General features: G+C 46.9%; 1 protein-coding gene across 9 annotated transcripts in view; it reads right to left on the bottom strand.

The window, feature by feature from the left end:
* Positions 1–378: 378 nt before the first annotated feature.
* The window catches only part of PCBP3 (poly(rC) binding protein 3), a 187,619-nt gene continuing 166,710 nt past the window's right edge, over positions 379–21,287 (bottom strand). For all 9 annotated transcript variants that reach the window (XM_078681452.1, XM_078681453.1, XM_078681451.1 and 6 more), the window contains one exon: positions 379–820. In XM_078681452.1, coding sequence (XP_078537578.1) covers positions 784–820 — 37 coding nt within the window. In that variant the 3' untranslated portion in view covers positions 379–783. The remainder of the gene's footprint in view (positions 821–21,287) is intronic.

Here is a 21,287-nt window from a genome sequence, read left to right on the forward strand (position 1 = left end):
ATGAGAGAATGCCCCCTTAAGATAGCACTGGTTGACACCATCTGTATTACAGAAGGAGATGTGCAAGCATCTGTGGCTTATTCTGTAATGATAAAGTACTCAGGGCAACGAAAGAGGGTGCACATGCCCGTTGTGCCTCAGGGACACTTTTTGTGATGTGGCCACGGGAGTTAATCTTAGCTAAGAATGAATCTGTCAGTTGCATGACCACCAGGAGCTTTTCTTATAGAAGCAAATCTATCAGAGAAGGCACACACTCAAGGAACGACTAAAGTAGAACAAATCATGGGTCTGTAGCATCTGAAGGGTTTCACTAGGAAGGACATAGGGTCTCACTTGGGATGAAAACACAGGAAGGACTACAAGATAGGAAACATATTTATTTTTCGTTTCAATAATATATTTATTTAATGCACAACAGCCGTAGCAAATAATATACATAAATAATTAATTAATTAGCTATGCTAAGCTGACACAACAGAGACCGACTTCCTTTGGAAATCTCACCAATAAAAATCCACCATAAAAGGAAACATTGCAAGGATAAAGCAGGAAATGTCTGGAGCATAGAAGAGCATCTCAGGAGCAAGAAAGGGATCAGACACGGAAACAGAGAGCATACAGTCCGTTCATATATTTATATTTATATATTTCTCTTATATAATAATGAAAAAGGAACTGAAGAGGGGGTTAAGCCAGTCATAACAAGAAGGATCAAGCTGGGTGCAGTGCCATTGGCTTGAACAGGTCAGGTGATGCAGAGTAATGGTTGATGGGAACAAATTAGAGCGCGCCCATTCCAGTGACCTCAGACGTCAGCCTAGAATAGACAAAAGGGGAGGAAAGGAGATAAAACATGAATGAGGAATTTATCATACAGGGTCATATACATATAATAAAGTGAGCAGTAGCTTCTTTCCCATTTAAGAATTTCCTCCCTTGAACTACGTGTTCTGTATACAGCCGATGTGATGCTGGATCCATAGTTCTCAAGACAGAACGTTGTTCTTACCATGCTATGGTAGGATTTGGTGTACAGCTGTGTCTAGACAACTTGTCCTCACAGTTGAGGGTGCATTCTTGGGAAGCCTCAAATTCTACCTTTGTACCAACCCGATATTTGTACATCCCTACTATCGTCATCGGGAGGTGGATAAAATAACTACACTAGGGGACGCATTATGGAAGTGCCCCAGGGATGCAACTCACGTTTGTGCACGCTTTGTGCACCCTCGGGGCACTTTGGTATTATAGAAGGGGCCGCAAAAGCTTGTGCATCCATTTCTGTAATACTGACAGAGTTGCTATCATTAGAAGGCATTCCCTCAATGGCATGGGGTGTGGCCCCATGCAAATGCGGGAATCTCTTTGCCTCTGACCCCGTTCCGCATTGCTGATGTGGGCGCAGAGGCAAAAATGCCCTAAGGAGGTGCCCTAAGAGTGCACCACAAAAACTTTCACCCTTTATGGGTGCCCTCTAAAGGCAGCCCTATGGAGTAATGAAAGGGGGTCCCATGGACCCTTCCCCCCTCAGATATACCCTTGCAGACAGGTGCAGTCACTCACTGCACCCACCAACAAGGTCCCTCTTAAAAGTGCAGCGAAAGTAAATGACTGAGTTTGCGTCTGCGTGGGGTTGTCCTCTTATGTGAAAAGTGCTAATGTTTTAGGAGGTTTGAGTTATTTGCTTGTAGCAAGTTGTCAGCAGTGCATCCTTGCAGGGTCCTGACTATATCCCATTGGCAGAGGGGCTGTCCAATTGGTGGAGCTGAAAATATGGGGTTGCACTATGCCAGGTCTGAGCATGATTGGACGAACAACCTTGAATTTTTTTGTTGCTTCATAGACGATATGTTTTTTAATATGGTCTGGTTCTGAAAGACAACTCGAGAAAAACATATTACATTTGAACACAAGGAACCCACGGATTCAGGTCACGTACACCACAAGCAGATCAAGGATAGCATACTTAGATGTGAATGTCGAATTGGAAGGAGAACAAATTACAACAACACTTCATCGCAAAGCAACGGACAAAAACACTTTGCTACATTATCAAAGTTTCCATCCTCAAAATTTGCTAAATAATTTACCGTATTCACAATTTTTAAGATTAAGGAGAATATCAACAAAGCGAAAAAAAAGCATGGAATATATCCAGGAGTATAAAGAGAATTAGAAACGGAGAGGCTATCCAGAGAGACTATTGGAAGAAGCAGATAACAAAGCCCTCAAAGAGGATCGTAACACTTTCCTGTTAAAGAAAACAGAAAAAACAGAAACAAAACGTAACGTGTTTGTCTCTAAATACTCGAGTAATTCCTCCAAGATTAAAAATATCATCAACAAAAGGTGGGAACTCTTACAACAGGAAGCAGATTTCCAAAACATTTACTCTGACAGACCTTTATTCGCATATACCCGGTCAAAAACCTCAAAGAAATGTTGAATTCAAAAGAAACAAACAAACAAAAGGTTTAAAAAGGAATGCGAAGGTGTACTAATTGTGTACACTGTAACAATGTTATTACAGGCAATGAGATATTTCATCCGCAGATTGGAAAATCCATCACCATAAAACATGAAGGTGACTGCAATTCTAATCAAGTTATATACGCCATTAAATGTCCATGCGTATTACTTTATGTAGGAAAGACCGAACGGAAACTAAAAATCCGTATCTCGGAACACAAGAGTAGGATTCGTAATAAATCCACCACATCACCACTAGCTATTCATTGGCAAGAAATACATCATACCATAGCGCAGCTAAGATTCCAAATATTAGAGGCAGTGTCAACCTTAGAAGGTACTGATATGAACAAAAAACTTTTACAGAGAGAAACTTTTTGGATAAAAATGTTGGGCACTTTGACCCCTGGGGTCCTCAATGACCGAATAGAACTTAGTAGCTATTTGTAAACAAAGTGTATTAGTACAAATAAGGTTTTTATGTATTAAGTGTGGTAACTATAATCATGTTTAAACTATAATCCAAATGTACTTCACCTTCAGGTCTTTATTTGCACACTCTGACTTTTAATTTTGAGTACTAATTTCATTTTATTAATTTCATTTTTTATTTATTTTTATATTTTCACTTTTTAAAATTCGATTTCACATTATCTAGTTGTTTACGAAGTCAGGTACAGCTCATAAGTCTAAAGCGGCAGTGTTCGCATTTAGAGGTGATTAAAGTTAAAGTTGTATTGAAAAGAACTTGGACACCTCGCAACTATCAGGCACGTCGCGTTATCAGAGGCATTGCGAAAGGTTCACGCCGATTGGCCGAAATTGGGTTCACGTCGCCAATAGGACTGCGGGATACACAGGTTAAATGCGGAAGTGTTTCGTGTTAGTCTTCGTCACGTCGTTCGGTTTTACTGGCAGCGGTGTTTTGATGAATAGAGCGTGTTTTTTGGTTAGACACATCGGAGTAACACTAAGGTGAGTTCGGAGGGGTGAGCCTTGTAGTTGAGCCCATAATTTGTGTGTACACACTGAGTGACAGGATTTTCATTACCTCTGGCAGGAAGGGAGACTCACATGTGTAGAGACGAAGTGGCGATTAGAAGGACTTGTTCGAGTTGAAAATTAGAGGTAAGCATGGTTGGAGCTACCAGTGTTGTTACTGCAGACATTTGGGAAAGTTTATTGAAACCGCTTTCTTAATCACACAGAATACACGTGAGAACCTTTGGCGCATTAACATATGAAGATGAATTACGTCTGACGGTGTTTTTATGACCGAAAAGGTAGGACCTCTGTTGGATAGGTATTAGCGTGAAGTTGTTTCCTATTGAGATGCTAAGGCTTTTTATATATATACTGCAGGTATCGAATACTGCTCTTGAAATTACAGGAAGAAATGCGTTACTTACCTGTAACAGCAGTTATCCAGTATTGGTGTCTTTCATAGATTCACATGCCTGAATCATTCCCCGTCGTCGAGATGGGAGCCCCGGTAATAGAAAAGTAATGTCCTATAGATATACATAGAGAAAAATAGGCCTAAGGGCCTTGCCTTAGTAGCCTATCTATGTCCTTTTGTAAAAAGGACCAAATTCCTAAAGGTAGCCAATCAGCTACCACCTCCCTCTAGAACCTTCCTGCCAGGAGCCTCAGTCTCTCAGATTTTCGTACGCACCAAGCTAGGTAGACGTAACATATGCTCTGTAGTGAGAGATGAGCGCTTCCTGGGGAGGTGGGAGGGTTGCATGTGAATCTATGAAAGACACCAATACTGGATAACTGCTGTTACAGGTAAGTAACGCATTTCTTATCCAGTATTATGGGTGTCTTTCATAGATTCACATGCCTGAATCAGAATAGCAAGCAATACATTATGCACATATGCGATGGAATATAACAGTCTGAGATAATACATATCATGTGACTAGATACCATCAGTAATATAAAGAGTAAAGTAAAGAAATGTGCATACCATTGCAGGACGGTGGGAAGTAGGAAGGCTCATCTTACTGGAATAGATGGCGAAGTACAGCTTGGCCCACAGCTGCATCCTGCATCAGTTCCGTGTCCAGGCAGTAGTGTCTGGTAAAGGTATGCGGCGATTTCCAGGTGGCCGCTCTGCAGATGTCCAGAATCGGTACTCCAGCGAATAATGCTGCCGATGTGGACACAGCTCTCGTGGAATGTGCTCGGACTGTGGAATGTAATGGACGTCCGGCTTTGTCATGACAAAATGCAATTGCTGCCGATATCCATCTGGAAATGGTTTGTTTGGAGAGTGGCATGCCTTTTCTAGGCCTGCTGAAGGCGACGAAAAGTTGTTTTGTTTTTCTGAAATCTTTTGTTTTGTCCAGGTAAAATTTTAGACATCTCTTAATGTCCAAAGAGTGAAGAGATCTTTCAGCCACCGTGCTTGGGTTCGGGAAGAATGAGCGAAGCACAAGCGGTTCATTGAGATGGAAGTCCGAGGGGACTTTAGGAATGAAACGGGGGTTGGTTCTTAAAATTACTCTGTCCTCTCTAAATTGCATGAAAGGATCCTGTATCGAAAGAGCTTGTAACTCACTGACTCTTCTGGCTGACGTTAAAGCTAAGAGAAGTGCAGTTTTCCATGAAATGTATTTGATATCAGCCCTATGGATAGGTTCAAATGGATGCTTCATCAATTGATTGAGTACAATATTCAGATGCCACGTTGGTGGTATTCGTCTTGGTCTAGGGAAAGATCTATAAAGCCCTTTAAGAAACTGTTTTATCAGTCTGTTGGACCATAGGGAAGGACCTTTTGAAGTCCTTGTGAAGCGTGAAATTGCTGCCAGATGTACCCTGATGGAAGCATGCGCAAGTCCTGCTTGGGCCAGATGTAGTAGATAAGGCAGTATCTGCTCTGGAGTGATCCTGAAAGGATGTATATTGTTGTCTTTACACCAAATACAAAAGCGTTTCCATTTCAAGGAATAAGTTTTGTTCGTGCTAACTGCTCTTGCTTTAGCTAGGACTTCCTTGCACTCCTGCGGGATTCGTAGGTGACAGAATTCTCGGTACTCAGGAGCCAAGCCGATAATCTGAGAGATTTCAGATTCGGGTGGAGTATCTGGCCGTTGGACATCGAGAGTAGAGAGGGATGTTGATGCAGTTGGATTGATGGTCGGACTGAGAGGCGACGGAGGTCCGCGAACCAATGTTGTCTCGGCCAGTATGGGGCAATGAGAATCAATGTGCAATGTTCCATTTTCATTTTCCGGATGACTCTGCTTATCAGGGGAAATGGCGGAAATGCGTACGCAAACACGTTGCGCCATGCGATGGAAAATGTATTTCCTAATGATCTCTGTTGGGGATGCCAACTTGCGAAGCTGTGGCATTTGTTGTTCTCCCTGGTGGCGAAGAGGTCTATTTGCGGTTTTCCCCATGTCGAGAAGATGTTGTTTAGAACTTGTTGGTCCAGTTCCCATTCGTGGGACAGTGACCTCTGTCTGCTGAGAGCGTCTGCTATGACGTTGTCTTTTCCTGGGACATACTCCGATGTTAATGTGATGTTGTTGAGCAGTAGCCAGTTCCAAATTTTTTGTGATTCGCGAGACAGTGTCAGCGAGCGTGTCCCTCCCTGCTTGTTTAAGTAGTGCATTGTGGTCGTGTTGTCCGTCCTCACAAGCACTGCTGAGTTTTTGATGCGAGGGAGGAATGCCTGTAGAGAGTGAAGGACTGCTCGTAGTTCTAGGAGGTTGATATGCAGAGCCTTCTCTTGCTCTGACCATCTGCCGCTGATTTGTAAGTCTTGAAGGACTGCACCCCATCCTTCGAGAGATGCGTCCGTCGTTATGACGTGTGGAGTTTCTGGTAACAAGAACGTGAGACCTTTGGATAGGTTCTTGTTCTTCATCCACCAATCCAGCGTCTCGGATATTTGTCGAGTGATGACTATGTGATCCTCGAAGGAATCTGTACATTGGGTCCACTGTTTGGTCAGGGCCTCCTGAAGGGGGCGCATTCTGAGCTGACAGTGAGGGATGAGTAGTATGCAGGAAGACATCATCCCTAGAAGAGATTTGAAAATCCGTACTTTGATGGTTTGTTTTGAAGATACTGCGGTAGCTAGAGTCATCAGTTTGTGTTTTCTTTCTTGAGATGGGAAGGCTTTGGAGGAAATGGTGTTTATAGTGGCCCCCAGGAATGTTATAATCCTGGTGGGTTGTAAAGTAGATTTCTCGAAGTTGAGAGTCAAACCTAGGTTCAGGAAAATATCGAGACAGGCGTTGGAAGACAGCTGCGCGTCTGTGAGAGACGGTGCTTTCACCAGCCAGTCGTCCAGGTAGGGGAAGACCTGGTGATTTTGTTGTCTCAGGAAAGCTGCCACAGGAGCCAGGCACTTTGTAAAAATGTGTGGCGCTGATTTAAGGCCGAATGGGAGGACACAGAATTGGTAGTGGAGACCTGCTACTTCGAATCGTAGGAATTTTTTGTGTCGTTTGTGTATTGGGATATGGTAATATGCATCTTGCAGGTCCAAAGACGTCATATAGTCTCCTTCCTCTAGGGAACCTAAGATTTCCTGGATAGTCACCATTCGAAATGATTGGCTTTTCAGGAAGGCATTGAGCGCCCTGAGATCTAGAATGGGCCTCCATTTCTTCTTTTTCTGCTGGATTAAAAAGAAGCGGGAATAAAATCCCTTTCCCTTTTGAGCTGATGGGACTCGCTCTATTGCTCCCTTTTTTATCATGGAAGAGATTTCCTTTAGTAACATACGAAGGTGTTTGTGATAATGTTTGTGAGGAGGAGTTAACGGTGGGATGGAGTTGAATTCCAAGGTGTGACCGTGCTGGATTAATTGTAGTACCCACCGATCTGTCGTAATCGATTTCCAATTGTGGAGGAAATGTGTCAATTTGCCTCCAATTTTGAGCGGACAGGACGGTGGGGGGACTGGCTGCGGGAAATGGTCATTGTCTTCCGCCAGCCGTTTTCTTTTGAGATTTGCCCCTGAAGTTCGATCTCCCGTAGGAGGTCTGACGACCTTGTTGTTGCTGTCGCTGCGGATATTGTGAGCGATTTTGATTGTATGAGTATGTGGATTTTGCTTGATAGGATCCTCTGTATGTGGATTGTCCTCTTCCTCTGTGCCCTCGAAAGGACTGGTTTCTGATTGTAAAGTCCCGAGAGCCCTTGCAGTGTCGGTGTCTTTCTTGATCGTCTGCAAGGCTTCATCTATTTTTGCTCCAAATAGTTGTTGTCCGTCATAGGGCATATCTACAACTTTGGTTTGGACCTCTTGTCTGAAGGATGTCGCCTTGAGCCATCCTTGTCTGCGCAGAACTGCGGCGCCTGCCAGCTGTCTGAAGCCTGTCATGGCGACATCGACAGCTGAATCTATGATTTCCGATGCTGACATTTGACCTTCATGAAGGAGTGCCTGGACCTCATCCTTCAAGTTGTCAGGTACATGCGTTAGATATGGAGCGATATCTTCCCATAGTTGTCTATTGTATCTGCCTAGCAGAGCAATGGCGTTGGCCACTTTGACCGTCATGGCTGACGTTGTGGAGAAACGTTTGCCTATGCCATCCAATTTCCTGCCCTCCTTGTCTGGTGGTGCTGACAGTGGCGAGGATGGGTTTCTGGAGTTCTTCTGGGCGACTTGAGTGACGACCGAATCTGGTTTAGGATGTGAATTAAAGCAAGTGGGTGCCGTTGACGGAGCCCTATACTTTTTATCCAGTTTAGGTACCACTATTGAAACAGATGCAGGTGTTTGCATGAGCTGTAGACCCTGTTCCCAGATGTGATCTATTATGGGAATGGACCTTGCCTCTTTCTTTATAGGATCTTTAAAGTCATATAAGAAACAATCCGTTACTTTTGTTTCCATTGTCATGTGAAATCTAGTGGCCGCTCTCTCTATTAAATTGTGGAATCCGCCGATATCCACTGTTAGAGAGTCTGACGTGCTGGGTTCCGGTGTGGCCGGAGAATGAGCAACGTAATCTTCGTCATCTCTGTTTTGAGAGAGGTCATCTCTAACCTCACCTTCCTCAGGAGGTTCGTCGTCCTCATCAGAGGATTGGATGTTGTGAACCTGTTCACTATCTTGAGGAATAACCAAAGGCGTTGGTCTTGTCCTTGGTGATCTTTGCGGCATTGAAGATTCCTGAGAGTTGTCTTTTGAAGGGGTCGCTGACGATTCTGGGAATCGTTTTTTGTAGTCTGTGATCAAGAATTGAAGATCAGTGACTATCTCAGCCGGCAAGACGATCATTGGAGTGACTCGAGTATGTACTTGAGCCTGAACAGTTTCCTCTGTAAAAATAACATCATCTCCGTCATCGTCAGTACTCTGGCATTTGACATTGAGATCTGACGGACTAGTAGCTTGTTCGAATTGTTCATCATCCGATTCGTCATCTTGTAGTATGCGAGAAGGGAGCAGTGTTTGAACCCTACTGGGTGATGTTAAATCGGGCGTAATAGGGAGTTTGGTGACCTTTTTTGATGGAACTAACTCCGCTTTTTTCCATGGCGTCGACGATGTCGTCGTCGTCGACGGGGTCGTCGTTGGTGTTGTCGACGGTATCGACGTCGATCGTTTTTCAAGCGTCGACCGTTCCTTCGCCGATGAAGCTGTCGTCGACGGTGCCTTTGTCGTCGTCGATGCGGTACTTTCGCCGTCGTTAATGTGGCAGTCGACGGCACTTTCGTCGTCGGCGGCGCAGTAGCCGTCGACGGTGCATTTGTCGTCGACGGTGCTCCTACCGTCGTCGGTGTCTTCGTCGACGATGCGGTTGGCGTCGACTGAATTCTCGTCGACAATTTTATCGACCTCGACAGTGATGACGACGGAGTTTTGACAAACGACTGCTGCTTTTTAATAAGTACAATCGACGATATTGGCTTACCCATCGTCGACGAGTGGGTAGTCGTCGTCGTTGAAGTCAAGGCTGACGACGCCACCGTAGTCGAAACTGTCGTCGTCGATGTGGAGACATAGTTCGTTTTTCTTGAAGAGGACGTCGTGGAAGTAGTCGACGAGGACTGCGATGGCTTTCTGAAGGTTGCAGCATCCTTCACAGACGTGTCAGATCTTGCCTCAGAAGACTTTGAAGCAGTCTTTTTGTGAGGGACGTCTGAATGGCCAGGGGAAGCCTCCCTTGGCCTTTTCAAGGACAGTTTCGAAGAAACTGAAGCCATTTCACTGCCCTCCGAGGAGAGCACCTCATCATCTCTGGTTTTGAGTCTGTTTAACCAGAGGAGCAGTCTTCCTTCTCTGTCCTTAAGTGTTTTAGTAGAGAATGTTCTACATACCCTGCAGTCTCTTGCTGTATGGTCAGGGTAGAGGCAGTAGAGGCAAGTCTCATGCTTGTCGTCGACGTGCAGTCTCTTCTTGCCACAAGAAGAACAGGCTCTAAAGAGTCCTTTTTTCTGTTGTTCAGTCATAGTTGAAGTATAATGCAAGTTTTTTGAAGAAAAGGAGAGAAATTGAAGAAACCTGAGGAGAGCTCGGGTGAGGACTCCCTAGCACAACGTGCGGTAGAAAATCTGAGAGACTGAGGCTCCTGGCAGGAAGGTTCTAGAGGGAGGTGGTAGCTGATTGGCTACCTTTAGGAATTTGGTCCTTTTTACAAAAGGACATAGTTAGGCTACTAAGGCAAGGCCCTTAGGCCTATTTTTCTCTATGTATGTCTATAGGACATTACTTTTCTATTACCGGGGCTCCCATCTCGACGACGGGGAATGATTCAGGCATGTGAATCTATGAAAGACACCCATAATACTGGATAATTTAAGGATCACAGAAAGGGAGTGGCCCTCTATCATTAGTGTAAGTTACAGTTGTCTTTTTACTTTGTTTGACACACATTGCACTGGTGGTGGCCGTTTTTGGTGACGGGTAGAATGAATCAGAAGGTGGTATTTATTTATTGAACATTTTGATATGTTACCATGACTTAATTTCGACTGATGTGCCTGTATATAATTTCTTACAGTGCTGCCCCTGACGAAGGGACCTTTCTTCACGTCCCGAAATGCATTGGGCTATCTACAACTTAACAGATGATTAATTGAGTTTGTTTTGTTTATTGATGGATATGCAACAAATTGTTGATGTATATGCAAAATTGTAAAAATTCGACTTTTTGTGAAGATTTTTTGTGCAGATTCGCAAATAATTGACTGTGAAATAACAGGAATAAATATTGTATTCAGTGTCAGATCATTAGAAATGTATTAATGTTGTGTGCATCTAAGTCCAAGCCAACGTTCAGTTGACTGGCCATATTTCCAAGGTCTGAGCATAGAACAGATAAGTTCACCTAGGAGGCCATCTTGTTCACCAACACCAAGCACAGATATGCAGAGAATAAAGAGGAGATAGGGGGCTGCCCATAATAAAGGACCCCTAAGAAGCAGTAAGTATGCAATATACTGTTAGTGATACCAACCCTGGTATGCTGGACGGGGCACAAGTCAGACCCATCTCAATTATCTAAGGGGTAAGCTCTCCTCAAGAACTGGACTTCGGCCAAGTACAAGACACATTTCCAGTGTATAGACTTTAGGCCATATTGTTGGGCTTTGAGGAAGTCCAGGAGATTATATATCCTTAAATCAGCTCACATGTCCCTGCCATTACCTAATTAATTATTGTTTATCTAACTGCAAACCCCCTGGAAAGGTAGGAAACATTCAAGTGGTGTTGCCAGGGACGTAGAGGAGCTCCTGTCACTGAGCAAGGAACAAGATTATTCTAAGCATACTTCTTATCTAGGACTGGTAGAGAGTCACAAGGACTTGAAAGAGTGGCATCTGCAACCAAATTAGTGTAATGTTGGTGGAGTGGCCAAGATGGTGCAGAGAGCAGTCACCTTTCGGTAAGGCCTGCTTTTGCCTGAGCCCATACACAGCCATCCTGACCCAAGAAGGATCATCGAGTCCCCTGAACGCAGTGGTCGAACCTCTCCTCCAAATGCTGACTGGCAGGGGTATCTGAGTCAGCCCCATAATGGGACAAGTGATGCCACAGAGTTTTGCAACGGGCCCCACTGCGAGTCCCAGCCTAAGCCCAGACTGGTTTCAAACGCAAGAGGAAGAATGACATGCTCTCGGCTGGTGCGGGCCAGTATTCGGGGGTGAAATACTGCTGCTGCCGACTGTGGGGCCAACCGGGGCCAGAGAGGGGACCCCTTTCTCCAAGTTGTGAGGTCCTGGGTGGCGGCATGAGGCAGTGACAGCTGATGAGTCGTGGACAGCTCCCAGTGGCCAATCTGAGGAGTGACGCTGGAAAATATTGATACGGACCCCCACAAGCCTACATCCGTTCTTTTTTCTGGCCCCTGTGAGTGGGTGATGGTCTCTCAGTTGATGCGGTCCCCGTTTGGAGGTGACTATGCCACTGCTGACCACTGTGAAGGCCAACCGAGGGCCTACGTAGCACACCTCTCCCTTGGGCTGTGAGAACCTAGGCAGCGGTGTGGGGCAGTGATCGTAGGTGGGCAGCAGATGGCTTTGAGAGGCCCCATTGGGTACGGGGTTGCAGTGGTGAAAGTGGCTCCCTGGATAACAAAGGCAGTCCCCAATGAGGGTTTCTTCTGGCTTTTTCACCACAGAGAGAAGAACTGCAACACTGCGGGGAGCACACGCTGCAGGCTACAGATCCAATTGCAAAGTTAACATCACACTGGCAAGTGCAGCATGGGACCTGGGCTACACTGTGGGCTAGGTGCCCTCATTCTTCCCTCACCCCTGCACTCACTGAGTCCCAGGATAGCGCCAGTAGCAGGGTTTGCACTCAGAGATAGTCTAGTGGGGTCCTAGATGCTCCTTTGGTGGAAGAGGAGGAATGGATCGTGGGGCCTGACCCCAGAGGGCATGGAAGGATCTCTTGACTGTACTATGGCACTGACGTGCGCCTCAGAGATCCTGGATCACCCTTTGTCTGCCTTGCTGGAGTGCTGACCCATGAGGGATGCCCCACTTCGAGAGTGTAACTGTAGCTGCTAGATCCCTTGTTGTGGCACTTTTCTCCCACTGGCTGCTTGGATGCCCCTGGCCCTGGGTAGGCACTACTTATAAACAGGACTTGGTCCCCTAGCTTGCAATATTTAGAAGCAGTGGGCGGCTGCTGTAGGGGCATGGTCCAGCCAAAAACTCCCAAGCCTCCACCCCAGAAATCTGTCATGGCCATTCCTCGGTGGACTTGATTCATCAGCTGGAAAGCACCCTAGAAAAGCACACTGGAATGTTCAATAAGGTCCTACAAGCCATTCATAACTCTAAAACTGCTATGGAGGCCTGACTTGGGGCAATACAAGTAGAGAATGGGTTGCTATGGGCTGACCGTGTCAAACTTACAGATAGTGTGAATGAAGCAGAATCCTCCCTGACCACAATGCGACCCTTTCTGGTGGCCATGCAGGCCCAACTAAAACAATGCAATTGGGTTGCTGAACCTTAAGGCGAGTGCTGAAGCACTGAGGGGCACTCGTGGTGCAACAATATAGAGCTCTTCCTGGAGGATTGGCTGGCGACTACCGGCCTGGCTACCCAGATTCTGAAGTTTTTCTCTAGTAAGAGGGTGTATAGGATCCCTGGTCGCATCCCTTACCCCAGGGGATATACTGAGCCCGGATATAGCGCGCCTGCTCAATTACAGAGACAGGGATCTCCTACTATAAATATTCCAGTCAAAAGGGCCTTGGCCCTATAATGGAAAAAACATCATGGCATACCAGGACTACACAACCGAGGTTCAGAGACATTGCAACACCTTTGGAGCTGGCGAAGGCACAGTTACGTACTTTGGGATTATCATATGCGTTACTTTTTCCAGCCAAGATCAGAGTTGTGGATGATAAAGCGACTTGCTTCTTCCCCTACCTGGAGGAGGCCTAGACATGGCTGCGCTCCAAGGGGTGCATAAACAGCCGGGAACTGCTGGAGATGATCTGCTGGGCTGGTCCAATGGGAGGCCCTCACGTCACCACGCTGACCATGGTCCCACCTCCCTGAGGAACAGGCCGCTAGGCTGCGACCACAATTGGAGGTAGAGGTCTCTCTCCATAGTGCCAACAGACTCCAGATTTTGACTCCAGATATGGACCAGGAATCAGTGCTGGGAGCCCCCAGCTCACTGACATCTGAGTGGGATAACACGATCACGCTTGTGAGGTTACCTAGGAGGGCAATGCCGAATTTGTGACATTGATCTGATGGTGGGTACAGGGGACTATGGCAATGGCTAAATGTGATGGGTGGGGAGGGATTTGGGATCCCAAGATGTCCCTGTACGCTGGTAGTGGGACTCTTTGATACACAAGCTCCTTATCTAGGACCAGTGATGCCAGCTTGTAGGCTGTACTTCCAACACATCACTCTTAGCCTGACCTACCAGAGAAATCCACAAGGACTTTTTAGCACAGCAGACACATTTTAGTATTTTATTGTATTCTTTGGGACTTTGTGGCATGATGCCTGTTAGCGTCCAAGCCAAGGGTGTGGGAGTTGTTGTTTTGTTACTGTTTCAGATTTATATTCAAACTAGTCGGAGCAGCACTGAAGGGGCAGCGGGGTGGCAGTAGGTACTGCGGATGGACTCAATATGAGTCCCTGGGATTGTGGTGTCCTTAAAATTGTATGGCTATCACATATAATGTACTGACCTGGAACATCAGAGCCATGGCTACTCCGGTAAGGCGACACAGAATATATGCATACCTTAGACAAAGTCACATTGATATTGCATGCCTCCAGGAGACACACCTTACCAATGAGGAACTTGAAAAGGTATCCAGGTGCTGGAGTGGGCAGGTATTTGGCACTGGGTATTCCACCTATGCTAAGGTGTTCTGGTCTGGATCGCTCCAGCGGGGCCCTTTGTTTTAATGTAGAGTAGTGGCAGATGCTAGCGGCCGTTTTGTGCTACTGGAGGGAGTACTGGATGGTTGACCCCTCTCGGTAGTGTCCCTATACGTACCAAACATACTCCACGGCAAGTTCTTCCACATCCTGTCTCCTGCTAAGCATGTAGATCCCCAAGCTCCAGTAGATGGGACTTCAATTGTATACACTGCACGGACATAGATCACTCGATACTCGTCTTCCCTGGGACCCAAGGAATCCACACGAGTAGACACTATAGACAATGGATGAAAGCAGCTCATTTACAAGATGTCTGGAGTGTGGGCCACCCGGAGAGATGAAATACTCTTATTATGCTCAAGGGCATCAGGTAGACACTAGACTAGACAACATTCTCAGTAAGGCAGAGTTCTGGCCTAAAGGGCTCAATTCTGAGTACTTGGGTCAACTATATCAGATCACAGCCCTCTCAAGGTTTTATTCCGATGGGGGGTTCAGGCACCAATACCAACGTAGAGACTGCGGACAGAGGCTCTTCTTTACACAGTTTACAGAGACACTATCAGCACCCACTAGCTCCATTATTTGTTAAGAGAGCAAGGGATCTGTGGGGTCTAGGGGAACAGAATGAGGCGCAATGAAAGTGGTCATGTGGGGACATTGCATTAAGACCTCTTGGGGGGCAAGATCCTTCCAACTCTGCAGTGTGTCAGAGTTGGAAGCAGGCCTGAGGGTAGCTAAGATAGAAGCAGTAACAGTGGTTGAGGCACAGGCACATCTGACGGACCTCCAAAGTCAATATAGAGAAGAGGTGCGACAACTCAATAATATTGATTATAAGGCTTCAATAGCTATCCAACATGCAGACGGTGACAAGCCATGGCACACCTTGAAATGGCTCCTGCAGTTGGCAGTCCCTAGAACTCATATAGGGGCAATCCGCGATTCCCCAGGCAATATTGTAAACACACAGGCGGACATAAAGGAGGTCTTTGTCCAGTATTACAAGCCACAATTAATTCTGGACTATATCCGTGAAGTTGCCCGTCTGGCCCAGAATGGGGTTCCGGGAACGAATGAGTTTCCTGTGGAATATTATGCTATGTTCAGATCAACACTTGCCCCCAAGTTCCTTGCTGTCTAGCAGGAGGCACATCAACCGGCAGTGTTGCCTGGTTCCCCTTGAGAGGCCCTCATAGTGTTGTTGCCCAAGTCTGGCTTGAGATGAGCTCTTATTGCTCATTATCAATGCTTAACATTCATTATAAAATTTTAAGCAAGGTGCTTGCCAACAGGCTGTTTCCTTTGCTTTGGTCACCCCGACCAATGTGGGTTTATCCCCAAAGGGCAACCTACTATGATACATGTCGGTTGTGTCACATTATGAGAACATTGGAGGGAACCGCAGGACTCCCAGAGGCAGACTCCTTGGATTTCGAGAAGGTATCCGACACCCTAGGCTGGTCTTATTTGCGATTGGTGTTAGAGCCCTGGGGATGTGACCTGAGTCCCTCGGGTGGGTCAAATTGCTCTACACAGAGCCGTAAACCAGGGTGAGGACAGATCACCAGATATCGCACCAGTTTGGGCTCAGGAGAGGTGCCCGTTAGGCTGCTCCGTATCGCCCATAATTTTTGCACTGGCTATGGAGCCTCTTGCTGAGTTGCTGCGAACAAGGTGTCCCGATTGGGACATGGCAGTGAGAATGGATTGGCACACCGTGTCCTTACATGCAGACGATGTGCTAGTTTAAATACGGCATCACGAACGGGCACTGCTGGCCTTATACGACCTCTTGGAACTTTTCAGAGAAAATACAGGCCCCAGAATTAATTGGGGAAGTCCTGTACCTTTCCCCTACATTGTCTGGAGTGCAGTGGACTGAAGGGGGCTGGAGCCCGGGATGTTGTACTGGTGTTTTGAGACCGTCCTATACCCTGGTGTGAATGTGTATTACACTGTCAGGAATCTCTTGGATGACAAACAGAGTAGCGATCTGATGTCGATGAGTCAGTCCCTAGGCTTCTTGACGCATGTGACCCTGTCGCCAGTAGCCAATATGATGATTCTCACGCAGCTCTTATACTTTTTTGCGGTGATACCGGTGGTGCCGAGCAGAGCCTTCCTTGGAGAATTAAGGGGGTTGATTTCTGACCTGATATGCTTAGAAAAGGGTGTCCATTCAAACGATTCACCTGCCACCATTGGAGGGAGGACTGGGGGCAGCTGACCTCGAACTCTATTTTGCAGCGGCACAGTTGCAGTGTGCGATGCTGGTTGGCGACATAATGGGGGAGAGTAGAATAAATCGGGAGGAGCTGGGCGACATTGGTGTGTTGTACTGCCTGCTTACTCCTGGGGATCGTCCAGGGGACTGGGAAGGCTAGAGCATGTAGCTAAACTTTGCTAGAATAGATATATCCAACCCTGGCAAAGGCGGATTCCCTACACCCTGCAGTTACGCTGTGGAGCGCACCTTGGATGAAAGCCCTGCTAGTGGGGCATGATTCGACTCCATGGAGAGAAGCGGGAGTGAACCAAGTAGGCGACTAATATGATGAGGGCACTGTGCACTCCTTTAAAGCCCTGCAAGACACAGAATGGCTAGGGGCTGGTCTCTTTCTAGCTTATAACATGTTTAGCTTGGTAGTAAAAAGCACCTTGGCAGTGGAACAAGAGGATCCAAAACTACACCAAGGATTACAGTGCATCCTAACTCACAGATTGAGCAGAAGGGCTGTCACTATGCTTTACGCTGCTCTGCAAGCTACTGACACGTACCATACACTGCGCAGTAAGCCCCGGTGGGAGGAGTGTTTGGGGCGTCATTGGCAGTGAAACAATGAGGGATGGCACTGGAACAAGTGGCAGGAGTATTTAAAAATGCCCTCCTGACGTTTAAACAGTTCAAATTACATACATCAAGCCTACCTTATAAAACACCGGCTCCACAAGATGTTTCCAGGCGTGGCCCTGATGTGTCCACGTTATGAACAACCAGATGTGACCTTTTTACATATGATGTGGCATTGTCCGACACTAGCACAGGCATGGGTGCAGGTGATGGAATACATCTCGACAGTAATTGGTGTGCACTTGTTCCTGATCCTCTATTGTGTGTGCTAGGGATTGCTAAATGGATGAAACACACCAAACTCCACATAAAACTGGTAGACCTGGCCATTGCTCTACTTAAGCGACTGATGGCAATGTCTTGGAAGGCAGCACATCCTCCTTCAGTGGATTGTTGGCTCTGAGTGGTCCACATATGGGCATTGGTGGAGGCTGATGCCATGTCTCATGACCTGTAGCTTTGAGGGGGTGGTGGAGCTATCACGCTTTGGGATACATATGTAATTAAACTCCTTGACGAGTTAGACACCCCTGCTTAATGGTTGGATCTGTTTGGAGGCTCAGGGTCACGGTCGGCCTTGGGTTTGGGTTTGCTGGGAGAACGCAGAGTCAGTGGTGGCTGGTAAGATTTGAAAGTGGTGCAGTGTAAATGTTTGGTATGACTTTTACGTAAAGAGCGATGCGAGCAAGCTTAATGGACAAACGTGGTTTCCAGCTTGGTCCTCCTCCAGAGAATTTTTTTTTAAAAGATTGGCAAATAGTGCATTTTAAAGCAAATGTATTTAGTGATGAAGCAAGGCTTATAATGCAGTGGGAACGTATAGTCTTGAAATAATAAATAAAAACTGCCCTATATCTTACTGCATTGATATGTTCAACAGTTACTGTAATGTGCACATTGTACAACGCAGCAACTTCAACCTTTTAAAGAGTCTGCTTGCAAAGTGTCTTGCACTGCATGCAGCATCAACTTTCGAAGAAAACGCTCTAACCAGGCTTTGGGTAGGACCCACAGCTGCTGACTGCAATCAGTCACGTAGAAATATGTGAAGACAGGTCTTTAAGTGAAATGAAAAATGTAGAGGCTCTCTAAGAGGGAACATGTAAAATACATTTATGTGATTCCCAAAGTGTGCTACCTGACTGGTATTTTGGTTTCACTCTGAGATGTAATTGCATTCAGATATATAATACAACAACTGACCTACACCTAAAACCTGTTGGTACAATTGTCTTTGTCAATGGTTGTTAGCTGTTTAAGATAAAGATCAGAAATTTCAATATTATTGAGTCCTGTGGAAGGAGTTTTGGCCATCAGTTATGTGTGCTTTATTTTAGATATGTTTGCTTTTTTCTGCACATCTCGTCCATCTGCACATCGTCAACCACCTCTTTCCTCTTCAGCACCGTCTTTTCACTTTTCCCCACATGCACTTCCTCACATCTCCCTCACTTAATCACTTCCGAATATACACCGCACTCACTCACCTTTAAGCAATTTTGTTTTTGCTTTTGCCCTGTAAATATTTTGCCATCTGTGCACCCCTTCACACCCATTTCCACAGAATTGCAATTGCAACTGGAATACATGACCATTATTCTGTGTGCTCTGCAGAGAGTCCAACCCGCTGACAGGCACTTTGCTTTGGCTTCAGCGTCAGCGTTAGAGCTCTCAGAATTAAAGCCCCTCATAAACACCTGGTACGGCTCAAAGTATGCACTGAACAAATATAGAACCATTTTTTAAAACTCATTGTTCGTAAATCAATCCATGTTTTTGGCATTAATATTGGCATGTAGATAGGGCCAGTTTTAACATCATACAACAGATAACCATCCACTGTAAGCACATATTTCTCGCTTTGCGCTTGACTCAGGTATTTGGTTCAACTTGACAAGGTAACAAGAACCCTAGCCTCCTCGTCTTTTGGATCACTTTCATGGGGGACAAATGCAGCAGCTCCACTTCTAAGGTGGCCAGTGATGTGCTTCCAGAGGCTTGGGTGTCACAGTGAGGAATGTTAGGATGGGGTCTCAGCAAAAAATTAACATAACAGAAAATTAGCATTCTAACACTTACCATTAGCAAGAACAAAGCACCGAAACACACGTACTTGCATCCACTCCTACGTGTGATGAATGGGAAGGGTGGAATTTATGCCTGTGAATGATGGACGACTGCTCAAATGCAGGGACGATGGGAGGAGCCTAGCCTGCAACCATGATGGCCGCCTGATCCTTCGGCTCCGCTGACCCGCTCGTCTCCCTCCCGTCCCGCGACCCATCCTGGTGTTGATCCTGCTTCCAAGTGTTATATTCGGGTTCGGGAGGTGACCCCGACTCCGATGGTGTGCTTCATATGGCGCTCCCGGCAGTGGAGATGATGGAGCGTCCTCGCCTTCTCCTGGACGCCGCCTGGCGCTGACGGGTCTTTGTTCTCCTGAAGTGGCTGCCATCGCCCACGACAACAGCGGCCACTGCACTCGGCTCCGAGCCTGCCGACGTAGAGCGACGGCTGAGTCAATGTTTTATCTTGAGCCGATCTACAGTTTCCAACGGGAGTTGCATGTTGCCTGCGACCGCAACATTGTATCACCGCCCGGGATCCCTGATGCCTTTGTTTGCTGCCCGTCCCGCTTGATGGTGAGAAGGGGGCCATTTTGGGTACGGAGCCGTCGGAGCTCGTCTCTCGTGCGCCCGGACTGCACTTGGTACTGAGGCGGCTTCGGTTTCTGCGCTTTCACCCACTTGGGTTAACATGGTCTGTGTTCCCTTTGCACCCCCGGACAGATGGTGCTCTGCAGTGTGCCGGCGAGGTGCTCGGCTTCATGGTGGTGACGTTGATGCGCAGTCCCACGAGCTGCACCGAGTTTTTCAGCCTCGTCACTATGGACTTGAGGCATCCCTCCCTCTTACGGCACCGGGGCGGATGGCGGTAATTATGGAAGCCCTGACTACTCTTTGTGCTGAGTTCTGTGCCTATACCTGTGACCTGGGACACAAGATGGATGCGATCCTTCCTATGATGCCCCTGCATGGCCAGGCGTATTTACTCCCGAGTGACGCTGACCCTCATCCTGCGCCCGACTTTGATAGGCTGTCTGCCCAGATATGCCCGGAGGTACTGTCGGTGTGTGTTCCCGTGCTTCCCCGGCTACTGGCCGCGCCGGGGACGCAGTGGTCAGAAGTCTGTGCGCTGGTTCAGTGTGGGGGCTTTCATTCTCGGCGCCATGTTTGGTCGCTCCGTTCTGGATTGTTGGGGACACAATCGTCGCTATCCTGTGGCTGCTTCTACTGCCCGAGCCGGGTGAATTGTTCCATTGTGAGGCTGGCACTACTATGGCAGTTGCCCATGTTCCGTGGGATTGGACAGAATTTGTTGGACAGCGTCCTGCTCGGCTGGGACCCTACGGGTGGTGTGTTCCGTTTACGATGATTGCGGTGCAACTGGACAACGTTAAGACTCTCGATCGCAGGGGCCAGGGTTGAAGATCCCCTATTACTTACTGTGGTACTGTATACTGTCGGGACTTGGGTTGATGGACGGTACTATGAATCTGGACTTTGTCTTGGCGCCCCGTCGTCGCGGCTGGCGTACTTTGTATTATCCTGCCTGTACCCATTTTTGCGGCCGGCCGTGATGGTTGTGGGCCTGCGCTTGTATCTCCTGTTTTTATCTCAATAAAGGTTTTCAAAAAAAAAAAAAAATGCAGGGACGATGCTCCAGCGCCCCAAACCACGACGGTGAAAGCATCACTGGCCTATAGTGGATACTGCCATAGACTACAATGGCAGCAAAGAGCTTCAGAACAGTAAGCCGGTGTCGTGCGTCACAGCTCAGAAAGTTGATTTACTGCCTGGTTTCCGTCTCCTGTTTCAGAGCGAGGCTGGGCAGGCAGCCTGGGTCAGACAGCCCAGATTTAAATGAATCGATTTGTTTAGAGGTACAATGGTCTCTATATAAATCAATCTATTTAATATTTGTACAGGAATGTGTAGGAATTTCAGAGGGTTGCAGCCCCAGAGCCCTAAAGGAGAAACCGCTTCTGCTCAGAAGGATGACTTGTCCCTCCCATCCTGCTGGGGGCCTGTGGGCCCTATTTTCTGCA

This window comes from Lissotriton helveticus, chromosome 3_1 (assembly GCF_964261635.1).
Source record: "Lissotriton helveticus chromosome 3_1, aLisHel1.1, whole genome shotgun sequence".
NCBI lineage: Eukaryota > Metazoa > Chordata > Amphibia > Caudata > Salamandridae > Lissotriton > Lissotriton helveticus.